The 26795-nt window shown below is 50.1% G+C and overlaps 1 protein-coding gene across 4 annotated transcripts in view; it reads left to right on the forward strand.

Moving 5' to 3' along the window:
• The window catches only part of ITPR3 (inositol 1,4,5-trisphosphate receptor type 3), a 108637-nt gene that overhangs the window by 33552 nt on the left and 48290 nt on the right, over positions 1-26795 (forward strand). For all 4 annotated transcript variants that reach the window (XM_065591656.1, XM_065591655.1, XM_065591657.1 and 1 more), the window contains exons 2-10: positions 2057-2127; positions 14521-14642; positions 20977-21063; positions 22334-22492; positions 23159-23257; positions 23432-23515; positions 23960-24106; positions 24860-24955; positions 25960-26010. In XM_065591656.1, coding sequence (XP_065447728.1) covers positions 14544-14642; positions 20977-21063; positions 22334-22492; positions 23159-23257; positions 23432-23515; positions 23960-24106; positions 24860-24955; positions 25960-26010 — 822 coding nt within the window. In that variant the 5' untranslated portion in view covers positions 2057-2127; positions 14521-14543. The remainder of the gene's footprint in view (positions 1-2056; positions 2128-14520; positions 14643-20976; positions 21064-22333; positions 22493-23158; positions 23258-23431; positions 23516-23959; positions 24107-24859; positions 24956-25959; positions 26011-26795) is intronic.

Here is a 26795-nt window from a genome sequence, read left to right on the forward strand (position 1 = left end):
GAGTAACACTCAGATGAGAGGTGGGCAAAACAGGGTGTGGCTTTGCTTTTGCAAGCCCTCGTCTGTCAAGTTATTTTGTTTGGCAGAACAAAATCTGGGCATGTTCTGGATCAGGTATCGTGGGGAGGGAGGTCTGGCTTTGGTCTGTTGTTTGGCGAAGTAAAGCCCTACACTCAACATGATGGCATTTCTCTGGCTGGCTGGAGCATAATAATGTCTAAACATCATATCCGATCAATGCCAAAATGTCAGGGAAAGTTCTAGACATCAAAGGGCAGAACGCTATGGATTTTCCTGAAAATCAGAAAAGCCCCAAAGAAGGAAATGGGGGAACATGGAGCCCCGGGCATTTGGTTAGCAGACCTATCATCTTTAATGAGGTCTGTAATTGTCTATAGATCAAAGCATCGGTTGATGTCATCTATTAATGGCTTCCTGCATAATACCCTCATTTCATCTCTGCCCATTATCTAAATGGAGTTTTAAATATTGACATCCTGAATAACTTATCTCCCAGGCAGAAAGAAAAAACTTATTTCAACAGTTTAGAAATTATACAAGCTTAACGACTTACGTTTTTACATATGCCCCTAAAACTGAGGGGACATACCCAGAGCCCCGGGGGTGAGGGGAGAATGGGGGACATGCAGAGACCTGGGCATGAGGGAGGTGATTTTGGGGTCCCTGAAATAGAGAGGGATGGAAGGGGGGCACACAGCAACCTAGTGAAGAAAATGGAAGGATGTGAGTCCCTGTTGTGTGCAGTGAGCTTAGCTGACAGAAGCACCGAAGTGTGTGATCCCCTAGTTTTTAGTATCAACTATTCATCCATAATAGCACTGGCTTGAAGTGGTTTCCATTATATACAGGGTTTACAGTTTGGTTCAATGGCTCTCAGCACCCCCACTATAAAAAATTATTCCAACACCGTTGCATAACAGTATTGCCATTGCATGCTCTTTCCCAGTAATAATATCAGATCACTAGCTTGGAAATAAGAGGAGCGGTGGCTCTTGGAGGACCCACCGAAAGCATGAAGAAAAGGGGGCTGTAACACAGAATTGTGAGGCCCAAGGACTATGGAGTGGCACATTTAATAAGACGGGAATGCTTGCCTAGCAAGTTATGTGATCCTGAATTATCATATCAGGGCGGAATAATTACATACAAAGGGCCAGAGCAGTGCAGGCTAAAACAAGGGGATGGTTGAACTGGTTTGGAGAAGATGAGAACTGAGCTCAAAACTCCCTTCAAACTAGTTTGGTTAACTGGATGTGTTTTACAGAGAGGCCCAGGGCAAAGCTCTGGCTCCAAACATTCCCAAACTTTTGGGAAAGCTCCAGTCTGGAGCCCATCTTTGTGTCTCATGCTTTCCTCTTGTACAGTTGGTTCATATATTTTTTTCCCCACCGAGTTATGCTGGGGTTAGAAGCAGAAGCTCCGAAATACTGCCAGGAATCCTAGAGTTGTTCCAGGAGGCATGATGGCTGTTTACTAAACCACCTATTTCTGTGCCGTACTTAGTGTGGAGATACTCTGCTGCCAAGTAGGGGATTCCCCTTTAGTAGCACCTTCAGGATTTATATGTGAGATTTTGCAGCTTGGATTGGTAAATAAGTCGCGGAGGAGACGGGCCCTGAGTTCTAGTGGGGGCATTCTCAAGATAGAACATCAGAAGCTTTGCCAGCAAGGCATATGTGCAGTGGTTCATCCTAGTGGACTAATAGATGGGCAAGCGTGCAGCCCATAACACTGGGCAGTGAAAAACTCAGGAGGTTATATATGGCGGAGGATCCTGTTAGGTGTAGGTTGATTGAGGACCTAGCTGCTATGCTGATAGGTATTTATGGAGTCCAAAGAGCTAGGCAGACAACACAGGAAGTCGTCTTGTGGATCCAGCTTTGTGTAACATTAGTGATGTTTAGACTTGAAACATGTGACAATAGCGCAGCTTTTTTTGGCAGCTCTGTGGTTTGTGGTGAAGCTGCTTAGCTAACTGAAGTCTGGGCTGTAATGTGATTGTCTCTAAAATGTTGTTTGCTTGCTTGTTTTCCAGGCTGGTGGATGATCGGTGCGTGGTGGAGCCGGCAGCTGGCGATCTGGATAATCCACCCAAGAAGTTCCGGGGTAAGAGGCCATGTGGTGCCTGAGGAGCTGCTACTGTTGTGTTCCTTATGAAGCCTACCACTGGGGCACACTACCTTCTGCTGCAGAATGTGGGCACCAGCTTGCACTCTTCTATTATAGCAGTAGTACGGGCATCAATATTGCAAATCTGCCCCTCCTCCTCCGTGTTAATTGGTGCCAGTATTGGCAGCCTGAGCAGAGAGGCCAGGGACTGAATGGCCTGTAGGTCCTGAGCGCCTCTCTGCATTAGGGTGGAATGCCATTTGTGCACCAGTGTGGGGGAAGCTTGCCCTGCTGCCCCATATGCTCTGGATTGACAGAGCTGTCAAGTCTCCAGGGCTGTCAAGCTTGGAAATAATCAACCTGCACCCTCGTAGCCTTTCCGGCTTCTTAGACTCATAGACTCTAAGGTCAGAAGGGACCATCATGATCATCTAGTCTGACCTCCTGCACATCACAGGCCACGGGACCTCGCCCACCCACTCCTGTAATAGACCCCTAACCTCTGGCTGAGTTACTGAAGTCCTCAAATCATGATTTAAAGTCTTCAAATTACAGAGAATCTGCCATTTACACTAGTTTAAACCTGCAAGTGACCCACGCCCCATGCTGCAGAGGAAGGCAAAAAATCCTCATGGTCTCTGCCAGTCCTTCCCGACCCCAAATATGGTGATCAGTTGGATCCTGAGCATGTGGGCAAGACCCACCAGGCAGACCCCTGGGAAAGAATTCTCTGTAATAACTAAGAGCCCTCCCCCATCTGGTGTCCCATCACTGGCCATTGGAGATATTTGCTGCTAGCAGTCGAAGGTTGGCTCCATGCCATCATAGGCAGTCCCATCATGCCATTCCCCTCCATAAACTTATCAAGCTCAGTCTTGAAGCCAGTTAGGTTTTTTCCCACTGCTCCCCTTGGAAAGCTGTTCCAGAACTTCACTCTTCCGATGGTTAGAAACCTTCCTCTAATTTCAAGCCTGAACTTGTTGATGGCCAGTTTGTATCCATTTGTTCTTGTGTCCACATTGGAATTTAACTTAGATAACTCCTCTCCCTCCCTGGTATTTATCCCTCTGATGTATTTATAGAGAGCAGTCGTATTTCCCCTCAGGCTTCTAAACAAGCCAAGCTCTTTGCATCTCGTTTTAGAAGGTAGGTTTTCCATTCATCAGATCATCCTGGTAGCCCTTCTCTGCACCTGTTCCAGTTTGAATTCATCTTCCTTAACCATGGGAGGCCAGAATATTGTTCTTGATTCCTCCAGTGGCCACTGGCTTTATGACTTGGAGAAACTGACTCTCGTAGTGCCTGGGCTTTGCTGTGAAGGAAAAGGCGAATTTGTACCCCTCCCCAGATCTGGTTCCTTAATGGCGAGAGATGATGGCTTTTGTTTCTATTACAATAGCATCAACCGCGAGGTCAGGGCTCCATTGTGCCAGGTGAGGACAGTCCCCGCCTAAAGAGCTTGCGATCTGAATAGACCAGACAGATGACGGAATGATTGTTAGTCCTGTGGGGAAGCGAGGCCCAGGGAGTCTGAGCCAGAGCGAGCAATTGAATCCAGTCTCTGGAGTCCCACTCCAGTGCCTTCACCACAATCCATCCTTCCTCTCAGAAGGTCAACCTGATATGAGGCATGTTCTTTGCTGTGCCTGCGTTCATGTATCCTGGCTGCTGGTGGAGCAAAAGCCTTCGGAGGAGGAAGGGATGTGGGACTGGGAGGGATGCAGAGATGTCAACAAGCATCTGTGCTGCGGCAGGGTTTTTGGCTCTAGGAACTAACTGTGCCAGAGGCCTAGTGCTTGCCCTGCTTTGCTGCACCTCTCGGGGAGAGATTAAGCTGCTCTTTCATCAGGCAGGCAGGCAGGATTTAGGGAGATGCATTAAATCCCCATGCGTCCTCAGCTGTCACGCTCCAGCAGCCCCACCCCATCCTGGTGCGAGCCTCAGTCATTATTTCCCGTCTCAGTGAGACGCAGCTGCTGCAGAGTTTCCCTTTGTGAGCTGGCTTTCTGGAGTCCCGGTCCAAATGGAAAAGGTGATGAATCAAGTGAGGGGCAGGGCGGCTCCTGGTTTGTGGAAATGGGCTGGTGAAGCCAGAACTTTCCTCTCTCTTTCCTGGACACCTTCCATTTTCTAGCCCCTCCGTGTCCAATCCTCAGCTGCTAGCTCCTCTCCGGGTTGGAACTTGGGTCAAGAGTCAGGTCTCTGACCCAGTTCTTCCAGCCCCTGAAGCTGTGAGCTGAGGAGAGCAATGGACACTCGCTTCCTCTTCACTCCTTTTGGGTCGTGGCTCCGCTGCTCTCTGTGGTGTAAGCAGAGGTGGCAAGGCGAGTGAGCAGAGATTCTCAGCCGCTGGGATCTGCGACTCCCTCCTTGGACCTGGCCTTCAAGTCATCTCAAGCTCAGCCATATTGCTCTTGAAGGAATTCAGCTTTCCGGGGCTGTCTTCCCTCCCACACACAGCATAGAGGAAGGGAGAAGTGGACACTATTACTTGTCTTGTGGGTAGTGCCTAGGGGCCCTGGTCATGGCCCAGGCCCCTTTGTGCTAGGCGCCGTATACAGACATGGAACAAAAATGAGAGGCCCTGCCCCCAAAAGCTTCCAATCTAAGAACAGAGCAAGAGACGCCAGGTAGAAGCAGACGGACCGATGGAGGAAGCACAAGGAGCAGCGAAGGCAGAGGTCACAGCACGCCCATTGCCAAGCTGATTGGAGGCACTACAGCAGAGAAGAGGGGTTTGAAGGAGGACTGTGAGAAGGTCTTGAAGTTGCTTGTGTTGGGCTGGAAGATGTGGTCCCATTACGACATGTATGTACAGTGCCTGGCGCAGTGGAGCCTCAACTTGGTGGAGAACTCCAGGTGCGACTGCAGTATAAATATTAAATAATAATTAATGGCACAACACTCAAACATCATCAGCTTATCCAGACTATCCCTAACTGGAGCTGAAGTAGCTGTATTCTCTCAGGGACTGAACTTTCCCTCCCCACCACAGAACCTGATACCGCGCTAACAGGTGGAAAATGGGAAGAATCCTTCCGCCGACTGCGCCTCAAAGAATTCTTTCACAACAGTGCCGAGACCACGCACAATTGCCACATCCCCACTGGTAATCACTAGAAAAACGAATCGTCCAACTTGATACCGCAGAGCGGATGAAACCATAGTCTTGTTCATGACACTGATTGCTTCAGGAAAAAAACAGACTGTGAAGTCCTTAACAAACATCGCATCCACCATAGTCTCTCCACTGTCAAGAGGACAGCTATATAGTCCCTGAAATCTAACCACCAGATAATGATCAACCCAGCAGACAAAGGGAGCACCATCATAGTCCTTAACTGTAATAACGACATAAACGAGGCCTACTGACAACTCTCTGACACCACCTACTATAAAGAACTCAAAGCCAACCCCACACCACAGTTTACCCAGGAATTTAAGGATATCATCAAATCCTTCCCAAAACAACTCCAAGACCTACCAACTCATTCCCAATTAAACCACCCCAGAGGCCTTCTACCTGCTTCCCAAGATATACAAACAGGGGAACCCAGGCAGACCCATCCTATTTGACCACGGCACTCTTACTGAAGGAATATTGGGACTCATAGAAATCATCTTCAAACCACACAGTGCACAAAGGGCTAACTTCCTCCACAACACAACCAACTTCTTCCACGAACTCCACAACATTAACAACCTCCCATGGATGTCACTTTGCTATCCACCAACATCCCTCACAATGACAGCACAGCTGCCTGCCCCAAATATTTACAAGACAATGGACAACCCTCAGATATCCACCCCAAACACATCATCAAACTCATCCATTTCATCCTCACCCATAATAATTTTACCTTCAACAGCAAACGCTTTGTCCAAACCATGGGAAGAGCCTACTAGGATGGCTCCCCAATATGCCAACCTCTTCATGGGCCAACTTGAAGAAGAATTACTGGACAAATGCACCACCAAGCCAATGATATACGTGGGATACATTAATGATATTTTCATCCTTTGGATAGACGACTTAAATGCCTAGATTTCCACCACAACTTCAACACCACTATCCATTTATTAAACTCTCTCTGAAACACTCCCACACTAGCATCAACTTCCTGGATACCATGATCAATGTCACCAATGGATCCCTTCAGATAACAATATACAAGAGACCCGGGATCAGCACACCTACCTTCACAGATCCAGTAACTACCCCAAGCACACAAAGAAATCTGCTATCTACAGCGAGGCACTCAGATACCATAGAACATGCTCCGAGGAGAAAGTCCGGGATATGAACTTTAACACACTTAAAACCGCCTTCGCCAAACAAGGACACTCCACCAGAAAAGTAGATCACATCATGGAACGGGCCACCCAAATACCCTGAGAGAACCTGCTTCAATACAGAAATAAAACCCCCTCTGACTGCACACCCCTAGTTGTCACCTTCCACTGCACACTGGAACCCATATGGGTTATCATCAAATGACTACAGTTCAAACTTGATGGGGACCCCATCCTAAAAAAAATCTTTCCTGAACCCCGTCTTCTGGCTTTCAAACAACCCCCCCCCACACACACCCCTCTCTAAGCTCATCATCTGAAGCAAGCTCCCCACAGACCAGGACACACCAACCCAAAGCGGATCCAGAGCCTGCCAGAGCAACAGATGCAAAACCTGCAAACATATCTCCACTGATACAATGATCAGTGCCCACCACTAAGTGGATGAAACCAGACCATCAATACGCTCTCGAATGAACTCCTACAGGAAAGCCAAAAACACCATATTACCTGTGGGTGAAGACTTTTCACAAAGTGATCGCTCTGTATCTGACCTCTCAGTCATCCTCAAAGGAAACCTGCACGACACTTGCAAAAGACGAGTCTGGGAGCTTAAATTCATAACTTTGCTAGACGCTGAAAATCATGGTCTGAATGAAGACACAGGATTTAGACATATGACTGCAGGGGTGTTAATGGGCCACTTCACCTTGAAGGGACCTTTAGAATATGTGCTAACTACTTTTACACTTAACTCTCTGTCTGATCTTTTATTTAGCTGTGACACTCTCCCTACCTTTCCCAGACCTGAAGAAGAGCGCTATGTAGCTCAAAAGCGTGTCCCTTTCACCATCAGAAGTTGGTCCAATAAAAGATATTCGCCCACCCGCCTTGTCTCTCTAATGTCCTGGGACCGACATGGCTACATCCACACTACCTGCAAATAATAATGAATGCAAACATTTCCCATTTTGCCCATGTCTGGGTAAATTGTGCACCCCTCGTCACCCCCTGAGGCTGCCAGAGGGCAGTGCTGGGATGGCTCAAAAACCGAGCCAAATGCATCTGAGGAAGGTATAAAAACGCCTCCCCCCATAATACATCTCCTTGTGCATTATTAGTATTTATGGCATGCACCTAAGGCGCTTGGTGCTGTGCAAAATATAAAGGAAGCAGCAGCCCCTACTCCAAGGAGCTTCTGTTTTAATTTGATTAGATGGTGTAGTCCAGATGCAGAATACACCAGACACTCTACAGCATGGTGTGTACACTGTAAGCAATGCAGATATGGCGCAATACCACACTGTCCCGGGGGAGAGACATTTTCCCCAGCTGCAGGTTATATTCTTCATGATGAATGTTCTTGTTTTTTGTGTCTCTTTTTTCCTGGCTAGGGTAACTTCCAGTGCTGTGTGCCTAATCTTCTTTCAAATCTTAGCTGTTTGCTTTAATAGTATACATCAGTGAAAAGAACAGGAGTACTTGTGGCACCTTAGAGACTAACAAATTTATTTGAGCATAAGCTTTCGTGGGCTAAAACCCACTTCATCGGATGCATGCAGTGGAAAATACAGTAGGAAGATATATATATATATATATATATATATATACACAGAGAACATGAAACAATGGGTGTTACCATACACACTATGGGTGTGGGTTTTAGCCCACGAAAGCTTATGCTCAAATAAATTTGTTAGTCTCTAAGGTGCCACAAGTACTCCTGTTCTTTTTGCAGATATAGACTAACACGGCTGCTACTCTGAAACCTTACAGCAGTGAGTTCCACAGCTATCATTACATGTTGCAGTAGGAGTTTCTCCTTGTATCCAATTGAAATAAAAAGTGATGGGCAATGCTTTCTGCTGCAGGACAGCTGCCATTTTGTGTGTTTGGGTTGATAGAGCATGATCCGGGGCGCACACATGCACTTTCTATCTCTCTTTCTCTGCGTTCTCACGTGCAGGTTTTACTCTGGTCCTCACTTAGTTTCCATTGCTCTGACCCAGAGTAAAAGTGAGCAGTTTGTGCTTTGGGTCTGGAAAGATGCGTAATGGGGACAAAAGCTCCTGAGCTTGGGGTGGAACTCTTTCCCCCCCACCCCAAACCTTGTGTCCTGTGACTTTGGTGGGCTTTCTAGGTGGAACAGACCTTGCAAGTGTGTGGTTCTGCGTTGCCATCCTCGGGTTGCATACATTTGACTCTGAGAGCAAAAGCCAGCGAGCTTTATGCAGCCCCAGGACACCATCCTGCTCTCCTGATGTCAGTGGTACTCTTGTCTTTGACTTGGGTGGGAGCAGCCTAAGGTGATCCCGGTGAAACCTGTGCTAACAGTTAAGGAGTCATGGTTCCTTGTCCTAACAGACAGGAGAATCTCCCTCCCTAGAGATGGGCGTGGATCAAAATCCTGGATCCAAACTCCTCCAGACTTTGAAGGTTCGGTTCTGCCCCAGCCCTTTTCTACTCCACAGTGAATCAGACTATAGTGTTCAGCCCCTTGTTATAACGGTTAGGAAAGTAGCAGTCACTTTTGGTCTGTTGTAAATACATTTCACTGTGAAGGAGAAGGGGAAAAAACCGAAACAACGATCCTGATTGTGTGTTACTCCATTGTCTCTCTTGGGCAAGGGACAGAGGGGGCTTAAGGTGACTTTAAGCCCTCTTTGAATTCTCTGCCTTCTGTGGCTGTGCAGGGGCCTACTTGGTGTAAGTTAGAATAACCTCAGGGCTGCTCTAACTCAGTGGTTCTCAACCAGGTGTACACGTACCTGTGGAGGTACACAGAGGCCTTCCAGGGGGTACATCAACTCATCCCAGACATTTGCCTAGGTTTACAACAGGCTGCATAAAAAGCACTTGCAAAGCCAGTACAAACTCAAATGTCATACAGACAATGCCTTGTTTATACAGCTGTATATACTGTACACTGAAATGCAAGTACAATATTTATATTCCAGTCGATTTATTGTATAATTATACAGTAAAAAGGAGAAAGTCAGCAATGTTTCAGTACTAGTGGCTGTGACACTTTTGTATTTTTATGTCTGATTTTGTAAGCGAGTCGTTTTTAAGTGAGGTGAAAGTTGGGGGTACGCAAGACAAATCAGATTCCTGAAAGAGGGACCAACAGTAGCCTGGAAAGGTTGAGCACCTCTGCTCTAAATTATGTCCTGCTTCCCATATAGGCCCCAGGAAGCGGAGAGTAGCCATAAAGCACTGCATTCTGGCCATGCACTGATCCAACCCCTGTGTTGGGTATAGAGCCCTTACACCACACGGGGATTCTCAGGGAGCTGTTTCTGCCCCCTTTAGGCCGGTCTGGCAGCAGCAAGGGGCCTTAAAGGGGCTGTCATGCAAGTGAGAATCGGTCCAATGATTTGAAAAATACCTTGGGAGTCTATCCCTCTAGCTGCCCTGAGGCTAGAAAGGCAGAGTTCAGCTGTGTAGTGCCTGGGCTGGCCAGAGCAACACATCCTTCTGAACGGAGCCTGGCAGGTCCTGTTCGCTTGCTTTTTTGTGGTTTTTCCCCCGGGGCTCCTGTGAGAGGCACAGCCCCACGTTGAGGCACGTTGGGAGAAAGCAAACTAGGTGTTTAACTCCTCCACGGTGTTGGGCAGATGACAGCGTGTGTGCTTTTTTAATTTTTAATGGACTTTTGTGTGGGGGGTATAACAGACAGCGTAATTGCTGCGTGTGAGTATATGGAACAAGGACGTGTGGGGTGTGATTCTGCCCAGTGCTGAGTGCCGCTTGTCCGGTGCTGTGCACACTCAGCATCCTGCAGGGACTCAGCACTTAGTTGGATTGGCCAGGCCTGAAAAATTCCAGCAGTGTATTCGCTCCTGTGCTCAACCTTTGGACTGGACGATTCTAGTTCCTGCTCCTTAGGGGGTTTCTCCAGGTGTTTAAATTCAGTTCAGTTTAACCCCTGCCATGATCTACTTGAGAGCAGGTGTGCTGCCCTGGGTTTGCTCTAGGAGTGCAGTGGTGAAACTAACATAATGCTGGCTAAGAGCTTCCCCCAGCCTGCCACCATTAACTCTTCGCTCCCAGTGAGTTGGTGGGTGGAACAGTGGTTAGATCACAGGGCTGGGAGTCAAACGCTAGGCTTCAAATCCTACCTTAGCTACAGGCTTTCTGGTTTCTGCATGATGGTGCACAAGTCACTGTATCTCTGTGCTTTGGTGTCCCTGTCTGCAAAATGGGGATAATACTAAGATGGGCATGAGCTGCCATGTTCAGGAGAGCTGGGTGGGAAACAGTTTTCCTGGCTTGGGAATATTTTCAAGAGTTTTGCCCATCTCAAATCGGGATGGAAAGCTGAAATCTCAAATAGTCACAAACCGAAAAACTGGATTGTTTGGGTCAATCAAAATGTTTGTTCCTATTAATTCTTTTTAAAACTTTTTTTAGTCTAATTAGGTTTAATTTAAAAACATAAACCCATTTTCCACTGGAAAATTGGATTTTTTTGACCGCTTGGGAAGCATTGACAGTTTGGCGATTGGTTTTGGTCTCAGTAAATTGGCATTTTTCGACGCAAAACCATTTTGCAAAAAAATTCCCGGCCAGCTCTAATGCTCAGCTCTGGATTGCAAATCCCCTGAGGTTGAGGAGTGGTTTGGATCCAGGGCTTTGATTTGGATCCATCTCTTAATAGCTGTACTTCCTTGGTGCCTACCTCACAAGGCTCCTTTGCAATCTAATTAACAAATTAATGAAAGCGCTCTGAAATCCTTGGATAAAAGCTGCTGCGGGCTAACGGAGTGTTTCTATCAGTAACCCTATTATAACCACCACATTGTGGGGGAATGTAGGAAAACACCAATGTAACTCCAGGTCTGTATAGGAGGCAGCAACACAGACCCCTGATCTGGACTCAGAGATTCCCTGGCCATCTCCCTTAGAGTGGTATTTGGGGCCGGTCTTAAACCCAGTAGCCACCATGAGGGCAGGATAGAGCCACCCCGGAGTCCCATTCTAGTGATACAGCATCACAAGGGTTCCTTGACACGGGATATGCCATTAGCAAACAGACCTATGAAATGAGACATGAAGCCTGGCTTCCCTCCAGAGGCACAGAGAACTGTGCCTGTTTGTTTGTCACTCCCAGGTAAATAAATACATGCTCACCAGCAACTCGGGGCGGGCACCAAGGATGGAAAATGATTTACTTCTGTCTGAAGTTTCTGGGCTGTTCTTTCAGGAGCAGTTAAGGAGATTGAGGCCTGTGATCTCTTCCTCCTCCAGCCCCTTCTGATCCCGATCAAAAATGCAGCCCCTGAGGCTGTTTCCCATAGGTATGACCTCGTTTTCAATTCACAAATCACGAAGTAGGGTGTCTGGATCATTGCATGGTCCCTTCCCTCACAAAAAAACCTCTCAAGACTGACCAGCATAGCGGGAATGGACAGATTTGAACAATCTGGGAGGCAGATCTATCTACTGCAGAGGATAGGTAATGTTGTCAGATAATTCACACATTTGGGGAGCCAGGGTTAGAACTCTTGAACTTTGGCTCCTGAAACACAGGCCTTTACCCAATGAGCTTAAAGAGCATTTTTGTAGCTACTGGTACCAATAGTAAGTCTATTGTCTTCTCCGTGAGTATTCACTGGAGGGCAACATTGCACTTACTCACACTAAGCCAGCATGTTACATGACTTTGTCACACTTTCAGAGTAGCAGCCGTGTTAGTCTGTATCCGCAAAAAGAAGAACAGGAGGACTTGTGGCACCTTAGAGACTAACAAATTTATTAGAGCATAAGCTTAAGTGGGCTGTAGTCCACGAAAGCTTATGCTCTAATAAATTTGTTAGTCTCTAAGGTGCCACAAGTCCTCCTGTTCTTCTTTTTGTCACACTTTGACACCCACTAAAGGAGTGATAAGCTCCCACAGCTTCTGTGTCCGGGTGTCCTTCCTGCACGGTATACCCAACCGAAGAGAGATGTTGCACTTTGAAGCTGCATTTCACACACTGAATGTTCAGTCACTCAGAATCCTGGGGGATTTCCTGGTGAATTCAGAGAACAGTTGAATTGATCGTCTTAACTGTTGTTTTTCTAGTTTTACTGCCAGTTTCTCTTGTTCTTTATTCCAAATACAACAGAGGGGAAGAACCCAATTGTTTAGAACATTTCACATATGATCTTCATTAATATTCTAGGGGCCGCAGCTCTCAAGCTTTGGGCTGGATTCTGCTGTCGGTTTCACCAGGGTAAATTCTGCGTGACTCCACATAATAGAAAGGAGTTACTCTAGATTGCACTGCTGTAAACGACATCACAATCTCATCTTTGGTATTTGACTTGGCTCAGCATGTGTGCATACCATGTGTTGGCGTAGCCAGAAGAGGTAGTAACTGTGTGCAGATAGGACCTGTTTGAGGCAAGTGTCAAAGTTTTAAGGTACCTGAACCTGTATTCCCTGTCCATGGTCCACCAAGGGCACCAGCTTAAAGGCTTCCATCTCCCAGCTGTCACCTCTCTGGGGCAGAGACCTGCGTCTCCTTCCCTCCTGACCAGGGTTTTTCCAGGCTGTGCAGTTCCCTGCCTATTCTGTGATATCCCTAGCAAGCCAGACTGGCTAAAAGTCCAGCACCTGTACATTGTTTTCCGAGTGCATTGCCTACAGTTATAAGTTACCACACAGCTCTTGCTAAGCAAGCACATTTATTCTTAAGGTGAAAGCATCACAGAGAAAACGTATTAAAAACAATCAAAGAAGCTGCATACATGCTAATAAGCTTAGCAGAGGTCACCCCAGCTCCAGCCTCAGACTCCAGTCGGTGTCAGTCCTTCAAACCCCACAACTGAGTTTTCCCCATGGTTACAGATTCATAACTGTCAGATTCAGTACCAGAACCAGGCAGGGCAGTTCAGCCATTTCTTTATATAGCTTGGGTCTTTGATCTTGTCTCCAGAACCAGGTAATCAGCAGACAATGACCCTGTCCTGAGGGTGTCCCTTCCAAAGACAGGCTTTGTGCATAACCAGAGTAGGGGAATTTGCATTCATCTCCCCTGAGGTATTCCCCAGGAAATCCACTTAACAATTATTGTCCCAAAATCCATTCTTGTCTTGCACATTTTCAATATAGTCCTTTGAACTCTCAGGCCTCACATTACATCTGCCCCCTAAAGAGGTCACCTACAATCCCGGCCCATGTTAGTACAGAAACTTTGCATTTAATTCAATGTACCCCAAAGAGAGTTAAACTTAACTCAGTAAGGAAATGCAGGAAATTGCCGTATCTGTCACAGCACGTACCTGGACTATCACCACAGAACACCCAGGTTGAAAATCATACCAGTTTGTGTAGTAGTTTCTGATGAGAGCAAATAGATCTGAAAGTTGGGGAGCAGGTTAAACCACTGAGTCATCTCTCCAGTGACTCTCAACCTTTCCAGACGACTGTATCCTTTTTGGGAGTCTGATTTGTCTTGCGTGCCCCCAAGTTTCACCTCCAATTAAAATCGACTTGCTTAGAAAATCGGACATGAAAATACAAAAGTGTCACAGCACACTAGTACTGAAAAACTGTTGACTTTCTCATTTTTACCATATCATTATAAAATAAATCAATTGGAATATAAATATTGTACTTACATTTCAGTGCCTAGTATATAGAGCTGTATAAACAAGCCATTGTCTGTATGAAATTTTAGTTTGTACTGACTTTGCTATGCTTTTTATGTAGCCTGTGGTAAAACTAGGCAAATCTCTAGATGAGTTGATGTACCCCTGGAAGACCTCTGCCTACCCCCAGGGATATGCGTACCCCTGGTTGAGGACCACTCGGCTATACTTATCAGATGTGAAGCTGAGGCCCAGATACTCAGCTGGTGTAAATTGACTTTCACCAGCTGAGGGCGTGGCCTCCGGAAATGAATGGAGTGCCCGTAACTCATTGCAAGACCAGGGTCTTTGCTCAGACCTGAAATGGGGACACTGTCCCTACAGACTTGGAACGTGACTAGCCTTATTCCCACATTGCCCAGCCACAGACGTAGGTCCCCATGGGGGATATGCCACTGACTGAACTGAGCACGCCCTTATAATGACACACTGTAATCCTTTGGCCTTCTGTCATTCTAGACTGTCTCTTCAAAGTATGTCCCATGAACCGCTACTCCGCCCAGAAGCAATACTGGAAGGCGAAGCAAACCAAGCAGGACAAGGACAAGATTGCTGATGTGGTGCTGCTGCAGAAACTCCAGGTGAGGCGAGCTCGGCCAGTGAGGGCTGGTGAAATTCCAGGCGACAATCCTCGCAGTAGGTGGTGAAGTTGTTAGAGGTACTGGCTGAGGAATTGCCAACCTGTCCCCCAACACAAGACCTGACACACTGTCTTTCTCTGTGGCAGGCTCCTGGGAGGGCAGAGCCCTCTCTTGGAAATCTCTGTAGCTGTGGGCACACGTCTCTTCTCACTTCTACCTGTCCCTGTCTAGCAACCTCCCCATGCAATGTTCCATCATCAGCATGGACCTCTCTCCCTTGAGGTAGGGGAGTAACTCCGTTAGCAGTAGTAGGCTCTTACGTATCTTATATCTGTAAAACGGGGTTATCAGTATTTACCTGCGTTTGTAAAGCACTTCAAGATCTACAAATGACATGCTAGGTAAGAGCCGAGTATGATTATTATATGGTCCAGGTACTAGAGGGGGACATATAACACAGGTTGAACTGGTAGGTTATACTTGCATGAGACACCCTTCATGCAGGCTTTTGTGTGCTGCTCCCTCCCCAGTAATGAGATAAATTAGCCTTGGATCTTGTCACGGTCTCCTTGATTTTCCTTGGCTTTCATTGCATGTCAGCTTCTCCATCCTTGGCAGAAGGGGATGCCCCTGGAACTGTGACCTTGCCATACCAGAGCCGCTCTTTGACAATGGAATCAGGGAACCGATGACAGGTTTATTTCTTCCACTGCCGTTAGAAATATCTTGGGCCAACTTCACTACTGTACTGGTCTATGCAGCTCCAGAGGCTTCTGTGAAATGTCACCCACTAAAGCCAGTGAGGAATTTGGCCCAATAGCTTATATCTTTCCAGCTAATTTTCTGCCAAGGTAGAACACTGTTCTGGGAGCCACCGAGCCATGCTCGTAACAGAGGAGAGTCATAGATTTTAAGGCAGAAAGGGACCATGATGATAATCTAGTCTGACCTCCTGCATAACACAGGCTAGAGAATAGCATAGGCCACTGTGTACGAGGGAGATTGTGTTTGTATCAATTACAGGCTTGTACTGATCCTGATTTCTTAGGTTGCTCACACGCAACCCTTACACACTCCTTGGGAAAAATACACAATGGCTGCCCCGCTGAGTTTGTCTGACTGAGCCAGACGTGTTCAGGGGGACAGGCCTATAGGTCAAGAAGTTTCCAGTTTCTCATGGAATCTAGACAGCGCCAAAGCAAAGGTCTTTGAGTGGGAGGGCCCTGCTGAAGTCACAAATAACTTCAGAAGCCTGGTAGCTCCATGAGCTTACCAGCCCTTCCAAGGTAAGGAGTGTCAGGGCAGGACAGTATTCTCCAGGGGAAGTCCAAGAGAGAAGCGGTACTAGGTGATTCAGTAGCTGGCAATCTTCCCTTTGCATCTATAGCAAACCAGTACAGCTACGGGAGTGAGGTGCAGTCTCTTGGAGGAGACTTAATGGAAATCCTTTTTTGCAAGAGTTGAGATGTCTGCACTCCCCTCCATTGTGGGTAATTATACTCCAATCCCCATGAAGTTCCCATTAAAGACACTATTCTGCATTTCCTCTCCCTGGCTTTATTGTGTCGTGCTGCTCTGCACTGTTAAATACCTGCCTCCTTCCACCCTAGTGGTGGGTGATAGACATACTTTCAGGAGGTCGGATAGTGGCAAGTCTGCAGGAGATCAGAGACATCATCCTGTTCAGGATCCTTGCAATCGGAGTTACTCACTTCACTTCTCTGGGTTCATGTCTCTGCATTTCACTTCTCTGGACCTGCTCCCCCTTAAGTCAACAGCAAAAACACTGTTGATTCAGAAGGCAGAGGATGGGGTGACGTGACTGCAAATCCAGATAGACGTTCTGGAAATGTAAGAAGGATGAGAAATAAAATGACTCGCTGTCTTTAAGAGATGAACAACTAAACTAGTGCAAGATAGATAGAGCGAATGGGCTGAACCATTAGTGACTGCAGGTCCACTTACTGCAGTCCATGGCTGGCAGGGGCTGCCCTTGAAATATAGCAGTGCTGTCTTAGATACATAAGGTTGCCCCACAGTATTAGGATCAAAGCAACCTGGAAATACTGCAAATAGGACTGACCCAAAACCCACTGAAGTCAGACTGCTGTTGACTTTGGATAAGGCCCATACTAAACGTTGCCGGTTGTCTTAGATGACTGTGTAAATTTGTAAGGATGATTAAAAGATTTTTAAGACCAGAAGGGACCATTAGATCATCTAGTCTGACCTCCTGTGTAATACAGGCCAGAGAATTTCACCCAGTTACCCCTGTATTGAACCCAATACATTGTGTTTCACTAAAACATATTTTCCAGAAAGGCATCCGCTCTTGATCTGAAGACGTCAAGAGACGATCACTGTGTTCTTCCTCATCTGTGCTGATAACATTATCTTGTGCATAGGCACCCTCTCTTTTCCTGCGTAGGTTAGAAAACAACTTCTAATATCAACAAATATGCTTGCCGTTAATGGAAGCAAATTAGCAACTGAATATAGTGAGAGCACTGGCAGAGTGTGTGTGGGCGGGGGGGGGGGGGGGGAGGGATGTCCTCTGTTAAATGTTTCTGATTTGAGTCCTGATCTCATTAGTACTAAAGAACTTATACAACTTCTTGCTCCTCCCTTTCTGCCCTCTCAGCAGTGTGTGTGTGTGTGTGTGTGTGTGTGTGTGCGCGCGCGCGCAAACCATTTTAAAATTTGTAAGCCAGTAGGTAGCCCCTGGACTAGGAAGGAGTTTTATGCAATGTACTACCCACACTGGCTCCAGGTTGAAGCCCCTTGTAGATCCCAGGACAGAGCTGGCATTCAAGGTTGTATTTATCCACGTCCCCAGCTAGGTTTAAACCATCTTTCAACCAGAGGAAATAATTTCCTGAAATAGTAGCAGCCCAGAAATAAAGAGCGGAAATCCAGGCCTGGCGTTTTGTCTGCAGCGGTCTGAAATGTGCTTAGTTTAGTTGCCAGATGTAGGAGCCTTTTGTGCCTCTTTTGGTGGAGGTTTTGAGGAATTTAATATTTATAAGTGTCTCACTTTGCTAGTGGCAACTAGAGACGTGAGGCGCAGCCAGGTGCTATGCACGATTTCCTTTCTGCAGCTGTGCCGATGCTCCCCCATCCTGCCCTGCAGCTCCCTGCTATTCCAGACCCACTATCTCCCTCCCCACAGCGGATGCTCCTCAGTGAAGACTTGTCACGTCCCTGCTGATACCCCCCAAGAAGAGGCTATCAGGGCTTGCCTACACTTAAAACACTACAGCTGCGCCACTGCAGCCCTTCAGTGTAGACGCTACTTCCCGTCGGCGTAGGTAATCTTCCTCCCCGAGAGGCAGTAGCTAGGTTGACGGAAGAATTCTTCCATCAACCTAGCGCTGCCTACACAGGGATTTAGGTCAGCTTAACTACACTGTTCGGGGGGGAGGAGGGGATTTTTCACACCCCTGACCAATGTCGTTAAATCGACCTAATTGTCTAGTGTTGACCAGGCTTTGGTCTCACCTGGTGGTTTTGTGACATGGACAAATACTTTGTAAGAAACCAGTTGGGAGCATCAACTCCTTTCCTGTCTGGGAGCTCTTTGCATTTGAGACACACTGGAGCCAGACGCCCAGATCTGAACAGTCTGGGCTTCATTGGGGGGGGGGGGGGGGACTGGAAATTGGATTTAGTACCACACCGTGCTGCAGACAATGAGCTCTCAGAAGCAGCGCTGGTGCAATGGGTCGTACCTTTTCTCTTTCTTGCATTCCTGGACCCATTTCAATGGGTTGCTCTTTTCCAAGCTGCCTGTAAATCCACCCTGGGGGCTGCTGGGTGTGGTCATCTGCTTATTTTCCTTACAGTTCCTTTTTGCAACCCTGGTTTCTGCTGAGCCCCGGGGTCCCTTCCAAGCCGGGCGTGCTCAGGCTCCCGCTCCCTTGTCGCTGGAGTGGAAACAGAGGCAAATGTTTCTCCAAAGATAAACCCGAGGGATTAGGGATTAATTAAAGAAAAGTAGCAGCAATGTTTTAAAGAGCTTTTAATTGTCAGTGAAGCATCCTGAAAGCAGCAGTGTCTGCCAAGGCCGATTTGCAGTTGTGGCCCTGCCTGCTTGGGCAGTTGTTTTCAACTTTTGCTTTGAAGGGACTGACTCATGGGTAATTGCTTTAAACTGTTTCTTTAAAGGGATTGACTCATGGCAAGGGAGGTTTCCAGCCCTGGATCTTCTGTCTGTTCCATTCTCAGCAGCTCGGGGCTCCTTTTCCCCTTCCCCCAGTTTCCTTCCTGTCCTTTACCAGGAGGATACCGATGTGACCAGCAATCTCACCAGCATTCATTTCCCCTCTCCCCTGAATGACCCGGGGAGAAGGTGGAGACCACTGGGCTGACGGTAGGGTTACCATATTTAAAAAATAAAAAAAGAGGACACTCCACGGGCCCTAGCCCCGCCCCTTTCCCAATCCCGGCCCCGCCCAACTCCGCTCTTTCCCTGCCCCTTCCCCAAAGTCCCCGCCCTAACTCCCCCACCTCCCTCCCAGCCATGCGAAAAGGGCTGCCTGAGCGCTACCGGCTTTACAGTTTGCCGGGCAGCCTCCAGACCCTGCGCCCCCGGCCGGCGCTTCCCCAGCACAGCTGGAGCCCGGGAGGGGAAGCGCCCAGCCGGGGGCGCAGGGTCTGGAGGCTGCCCAGCAAACCATGAAGCCGGTAGCACTCGGGCTTCGGGCAGCCCCTATGCCTCCGACCGGGCACTTCTCCTCCCCGGCTCCAGCTGCTTTGCTCCTCCCCGGACTCAGACTTCGGCTCTGTTTAAGAGCCAAGCTGCCCGAGCCAGCGCTACCGGCTTCTGGCAGCCCCCCTTGCCTCCGGACCCCGAGCCGCCGGCGGGCATTTCTCCTCCCCGGCTCCATCTGCTCTGCTCTGGTGGCGCAGGGTCCGGAGGCACGGGGGCTGCCCAAAGCCGGTAGCGCTGGCTCGGGCAGCTTGGCTCTTAAACAGAGCCAAAGTCTGAGTCCGGGGAGGAGCAGAGCAGCCGCGGGAGAGGAAGTGCCCGGCCGGTATTTTTCCCGGACATGTTCGGCTTTTTGGCAATTCCCCCCGGACGGGGGTTTGATTGCCGAAAAGCCGGACATATCCGGGAAAAACCGGACGTATGGTAACCCTAGCTGACGGTGTTGTGCAGTCTGGTTTAGGAATAGAAGAGTAGATGGGAAAGGCAGAGGTTCTCCCATCCCCCTTACCCTGCTGCAGTTGCAGGAATTCAATTGAGTGTGTCTTGAACCCAATGAACCACCTGCAAAATCACCCTGTAGCAATCCCCGGCTACCCAGAACTTTATGGACGTTGGCTGTGAGTCATCTGCATAGACTTCATAGCCATAAATTAGGGAGCTTTTACTCCCCAAAACACCGTCTGTACGCGTAACCTCTGCTAGAACAATCTTGGCTAACTGGTAGCCCTAGGGCCTACCTAGGTTCCGTAAGCTGCACTGGGCTGGACAGTTTGACAGCCTGGCATTCAATCCAGGAGAGACGCTGCTGATGTAGTCAGACCCCGGTACTCCCCGTATAAATATGCCCTGCAGGAGAATTCATTCCTCGTTCCATATATTCAACAGCAACAACTTTCCTGTTAAACACACCATGCAGAGGCATGGATAACGCACGTGGTTTTGGAGAGAGAGGCTGGCTGGCCTGTTCCAAGGCATCTCAGAGCAGTTGGCCACTCCAGAGTCTTTCTCCCGGCTTCCTGGTTACTCCGTGGCCATCTCTTTCTCCAGCTGGCGAGTCAGAACGTGCAGCCTCCGGTGTGCAGTAACCGCCAGTGTTTTGAGGAGAGCTGGCCCTGGTAACTGCTAGGGGCTTCCCAGCACCAGCAGGGCCTCAAGTGGAGGCAGTTTGCACAGTCCTGTGCAAAGTCATGCGCTCCCTTGTTTTCATGTTCACAGTAAGACCTGGGGCCAACCTGTCCAGAAGACTGGGGCCAACTTTTTTCCAAGGTGCCCTCCGATTTGGGGTGCATCGGTTTCTGGGTGTCCAGTTGGAGTCCCCTAGGCCCTGATTCTCAGAGCTGCTGAGAACCCTTCAAGCAGAGCTGCTCTGGCCGCTCCGAGTTGTCTCAGGTCGAGCACCCAGAGACCAAGGCAGCCCGAATCCCAGGCCGCTTTGTGAAACGTGGCCCCAAGCCTGGGAGCTTGCCCGTGGCCATGGAGGGGGAGGGGATCCAGAAGTAGATCGCAAGCTTGCCCTCCCCCTGTGGTTGGCGTGAAGATGCCCTCGTTACCCCATGCTCCTCCCCCCCACACCCTGACGGGAGGTGGGTGCATCTCACCGGGCCCTGCTCTGTGTTTTGTGGACAGCATGCGGCGCAGATGGAGCAGAAGCAGAACGATACGGAGAATAAGAAGGTGCACGGGGACGTGGTGAAGTACGGCAGCGTCATTCAGGTATAGGCCGCAAGCGCTCCCCTCCCTTGGGCTCACCATCACCCGCAGCTCTAGGCTATAGCTCGCGGCATGGCCTCTTATCTCCTCCCAGGACGTCCAGGGATAGGGACTGCAGCCACCTACACAGCTGCCTGGTTGCTTTTCCTGTGAACTCAAGTGTTCGTTTTAGTAGAAGCATCTAGGCAATAGCTAATGGAGGGTATGTTCACACTGCAGGGAAACGCCTGCGGCTGGCTCTGAGACCCCGTGAGGGGGAGGGTCTAAGAGCCTGGGCCTCCAGCCCCAGCCCGAACATCTACGCTGCAATTTTATAGCCCTGCAGCCCGAGCCAGCTGCGGGTGTTTTATTGCAGTGTAGACCCAGAGTTACCTGGCCTCAGGTATGAGAGCAGAGGGGTCTACATGGGCAGTAAGGGAAGGGGCAGGGCTCTGTCCCAGACCAGTAGAGCATCTGAGCAGTAAACCATCGGTATCTAGATTCAGTCCCCACCTGGGTTGTAGCTAAAGATTGGTCCATTCCCTGCCTGTTGTTCGACGTGAAGGGGTTTGGGTGGCTGGTGGTGCATTGCTAAGACCCTGCAGGCTGTGGAGTAGCGGATGGGCGCACCGGGATGTGACAAAGCACCGGAGTAAATTCTCACCCATCGGTGGGCTCCATTGAATGAGCAGCTGGAAACGCATCCCTTTGAACGCAGGGGGCCCTATGCAGTGCTGCGGCTTCTATAACAGCAGCCCGGTCCGGTCTGCTTGCGCAGGAAGTGAGGGTGCAGGCGAGTATTAGCAGACAAGTAAAACAATTGCTTTGGTTGCCGAAGGAGCGTACAATGCCTTGGCCCTGCACCCGCGGGACCCTGTGTTCATTTGTCACCTGGCAGTTACCTTTGTTTGAGGGCTGCTGCTGGCAGGTTAGATTTTGGGGTACAACTACTCAGCTTCATGAGACCTGAAAGTCTCAGGCCATCCCATAACTTGGGCCTTGGGGTGACACACAGAACCAAGACAGCAAGCCAGGTTGGAGGACTAGGCAAAAGCCAAAGGCAATGTGGGCAGACCAGGCCTTCTTCGTGCAGTGTCCCTTGTGGTGGAGAAGAGACAGGGCTCTGCAGTAGTGGATATAAAGGAGGAGACTGCTGGACACAGACAGACCCTGTGGGTCTCTCTCGCTCCCAGCCTGTGCTGCCTGGCGTCACCATGCAGGATCTCCCTCATTCCCTGCCTGGGCTAAGGTGCCCTAGAAGGGACTGGGGTTGCCACTGGGTTTGGCTTTCCAGCTTCTCCACATGAAGAGTAACAAGTACCTGACGGTGAATAAACGTCTCCCCGCCCTGCTGGAGAAGAACGCCATGAGGGTGACGCTGGATGCCACGGGCAACGAGGGCTCCTGGCTCTTTATCCAGCCCTTTTGGAAACTGAGGAGCAATGGAGATAATGTGAGTATGGCGGGGAGGCGGAAACCGAGGCGGGACGGCTCGGGGGTGGGGTGGGGGGGAGTGTCGTACTCGATGTTCTGTGAGGCAACTGGGGAAACTGAGACAGTGAGGGGTAAGTGGCCTGCCAAAGGTGAGTGGCAGAGCCAGAGATAGAATTCAGGAGTCCTGACTCCTGGTCTCCAGCCCTAACCACTACACCATGCTCCCTCCTGCTGCTTCAGCTCAGGTCCACTACAGGATGGGGGGGGGGGCATGATGTCAGGTGGGTGGTAGTGGAGCTATTCAGTGTCCTCTAGGATTTCACTCTCAAGTAGATAAGGGTGGGGCAGAGGGGACATGCCCTGTTCCTCAGCCGCCCCCCGCCCCCCCCCCCCCCCCCCAAAGGCCAGCATGTTTGTGTAACAACGCTGATGGTGCATTCCCAGATAGGGAGAGTCTCTTTTCTGCATCCCGGTTGCAGATCCCTGTGAGTAGCGAGAGGCTCGCAGAATAAAGGTGATGGGGGCTGGTGGAGGATCCTGAGGGCGGCAGGACCATGCTCCAGGGCCAGACTTCCACATCAGCAACCACGAAAGAGACATGCAGGCAGCGTGCCCGGGGCTTATCCCTCTGCAGAGTCCCCATATTCATGCTCTCACCCCACCCCCCTCTAATTCTCCTCCCCAGGTAGTCGTGGGAGACAAAGTGATCCTGAACCCTGTGAACGCTGGGCAGCCACTGCATGCCAGCAACTATGAGCTCGCCGACAACGCCGGCTGCAAAGAGGTACCAAGAACAGGGAGGAGTGAAGGGTTCGAGTCCACTCTAGGGACTCGGTGTGAGGGCTAGTAGTCACGATGCTCACGTCTGGATCTGAACTTCTTTAGCGCTTGTTTGGAACCAATCTGTTTTGTTTCAGGCCCGTCTCTAGCATCTCGATCTCTCTGTCTTTTTTCCCAGGTGAACTCGGTCAATTGCAACACCAGCTGGAAAATCAACCTGTTCATGCAGTTCCGGGACCACATGGAGGAAGTGCTGAAAGGGGTAATGAACAAGCATCCGTTCTTCACGCCAGGGCTGCTGGATAGGGATTCCGTTGTGCTAGGTTCTGTACAAACACGGCCCAGCCCCTGGGACTATCAATCTGAATTTCTTTGCCAGTCTGTACCAACACAGGGAGTAGCACTCTGCTCCTTTAAGAGGGAAAACCTGCGCTTTCACCCATCCTGCTACCTAGTGAAGTGGGAGGAGGAAATGGTGTGGGGCAATAGGGTGTCTGGATGCGATTGCCCTGCTGAGCATGCCACCGGTATAAGCTCGAAGCTGCCTGAATCCCAAAGACTCTCTGCGGGACAACAGCCCTGCAAGAAGGCGGTTGGGCCTGATTGGCATATATTGTCTCTGAAGCTTAGGGAAGGGGTGTCCATGGAACCGTGTGTCTCATGGGTACCTCCCTCGTAATCTCCTCTCTATGTCCCTGCTTGGCAGGGGGATGTGGTGAGGCTGTTCCATGCTGAGCAGGAGAAGTTTCTCACCTGCGACGAGTACAAGGCCAAAATCCACGTCTTCCTCCGCACCACCCTGAGGCAGTCTGCCACGTCCGCCACCAGCTCCAATGCACTATGGGAAGTCGAGGTGAGCCCCCGGGGGAGCACGTTTGTGGAAGAGCGTGTCGGCTCTCTCTCTAGTGGTTGGTGCGCACAGAGGATAACAGCCTACTACCGCCGACAACTGATGGCAGCTCAGGCGGTAGAGGAGAGGGGTGTGTTTTTTGGTGACCCAGGCTGGGGTAGCGTCAGGCTGGAGTCTGGCAGGTGACTCTGTGGATTGCTGAGTTCACGCTTTCGCAGATGCTTTGACAGAATGAATGGCTGTTTCTGTACGTTTCGGGCCTAGACATTCTGCCTGGGCTGATTGTAAAATGCTGCCCCTTAGCAAGGCTGCCATAGCGCCGGTGGCTGCGGCGCTGCCCACTGAAAAGGGGCAGTTAATCGCTGCACAGAGCTAACGATAGGTCCAAAGCAGAGCCCGGGATCTACCACCATGAACAACTAGAGGGTTCAGATGGTTCCCGTTCCCTGCTGGAAGCCGTGTCTGCTCTGGGGTGTACCTGTCCCAGCCACCCCACCTGACCCACCACAGAGCTATCCTAGGTACTTAGGCTCTGAGCACCTCACTCCCTTTCCTGCATTTCCCCTCACAACGCCCCTGCGAGGCAGGGCAGGGCTGGGCTGTTATCTCCATTTTACAGGCAGGGAACTGAGGCACAGAGAGGCTAAGTGACTTCCCAAGGTCTGTGGCAGAGCAGGGAATTCAGTGTGGTCTCCCAAGTCCCAGGCTAGTGCCCTAACCCCTGGATCCTCCTTCCTCTCCCCGCGTGCCTTTCAGGTGGTCCATCACGATCCCTGCCGAGGTGGAGCCGGGCACTGGAACGGCCTGTACCGCTTCAAGCATCTCGCCACTGGGAACTACCTGGCCGCGGAGGTAAGAGCAGCGGCGGGGGCTGGAGGGAGAGGGTCCGCTCCTGCTGCCGTTGAGGTCTTGCCATCCCTTGCAAAGGGAGTGCAAACTTGCCTGTAATGCAGAGCAGTGACCGCTCTCTGGAGGGCCATGTTCTGCGTGGGGGCCCTGCACATTTTCCTTGGGGCCAAAGCTCACCTTAATCCAGTTTATAGGGCACTTTGAGAACTTTTTGCCTGGGAGGCTCCTTGCCCTTGCTGACAGGAGGGTCCACAGCTCCCTCCCAGTTCCTCCTGACTTATAAGAGGCCGAGATGCCAAGGCTTGGGACCAGGGCCATGAACAACATTGCTGTTTGCCCATTTGCCATGCCATTTGCCCAGCAGAAAGCCCCCAGAGCTGGCACACACTTGTCAAACTTGCTCTTCACGTTTTCCCTTTCCGCTTGGCCTGCTGTCCTTTATATGCTCATCCCGGGCCAAGCTCTACTGTCAATCCTTTCACCACAACCCCATTGCTTTGACGAAAAGGAATTTGGCCAGCCGTGCTTAACTCTTTTCTGACTCCTGACCAAATTCAGCTCTTGCTAGTCCTCTGGGGCATTTGCAGATTTCAGGGCCAGAATGATCATCTACTCCAGTGGTTTTCAACCTTTTAAACTTTGTGGGCCACTAAAACATTCCAAATGGCGGTGCGGACTCCTTCGGAAATCTAAGACGGAGTCTGCGGATCCCCAGGGGTCCAGGGACCACAGGTTGAAAACCACCGATCTAGTCTGACCTCCATAAGACAGGCCAGAACATTTCGTCCACACGTTCCTGCCTCAGGGCCACATGGTGCGGCGAAGGCTAGAACCTATATTTAAGAGCAAGACATCCAAGAGAGATTTATCTGGCATGTCTCCGTTGAAGTCAGTGGAAGAAAGAGCAGGTGACAAACCCTGCTGCTTGGAATTTGAAAGGGTCAGAGTCAACGGCCCAACTTTCGTGTTTATATAGTTATTTATTTAATATTTCATTCACTTTTAAGGAAAACCCAAGTTACAAAGGAGATGCCGCCGATCCCAAGTCTGCACCCACGGTGAGCTCTGAGCTGTGTTCTGCTTGGCCAGTGGCTGAGCTGCTGCTGCTCTCCGGGCCTGGAAGTAATTTTCATGCTCATCCACTGAGAGGGAATCCGCACCGTAACCGAACGGGCCATTGGCCCAGCTAGGGATGGAGCAGGTGCAGTTAGATTCCGGGGAACAGCAGCACCTGGTACTCAGGGTGACACTGGAGGGGCATTGTGCTCTGGTGGGTGTGGTGCTCATGGCAGTGTTGGAAGGGTGCCTTGCTCAACGTACCTGCTCCATGAGACATCTCCGTGTAGCACACTGGCCAAGTGTCCCGAGTGCACCCCCTGCAGGTGTTATTACATCTGGTTGGAATCTAACTGCCTGGAGGGTTCGCACCATAGGCGCCGACTCCTTGGGTGCTCCGGGGCTGTAACACCCATGGGGAAAAATTAGCGGGTGCTCTGCACCCACCGGCAGCCAAGCTCCCTCCGCCCCTGCCTTGCCTCCTCCCCATCCCGAGTGCGCCGCATCCCCGCTCCTCCCCCTCCCTCCCAGCACTTCCTGTCCCCCTCCCCCACTGCCTAACAGCTGTTTGGCGACGCTTAGGACTTTCCGGAAGGGAGGGGGAGGAGCGGGGACGCGGCACGCTCAGGGAGGAGGTGGAGAATGGGCGGGGACTTGGGGGAAGGGGGTGGAATGGGGGCGGGAAGGGGGGAACTTTGGGGAAGGGGTGGAATGGGGGCAGGACGAGGGCAGTGCAGGGGTGGGGCCAGGAGCGGAGTGGGGTCGAGCACCCACCGGGCAGAGGGGA

This window comes from Chrysemys picta, chromosome 4 (genome assembly GCF_011386835.1).
Source record: "Chrysemys picta bellii isolate R12L10 chromosome 4, ASM1138683v2, whole genome shotgun sequence".
NCBI lineage: Eukaryota > Metazoa > Chordata > Testudines > Emydidae > Chrysemys > Chrysemys picta.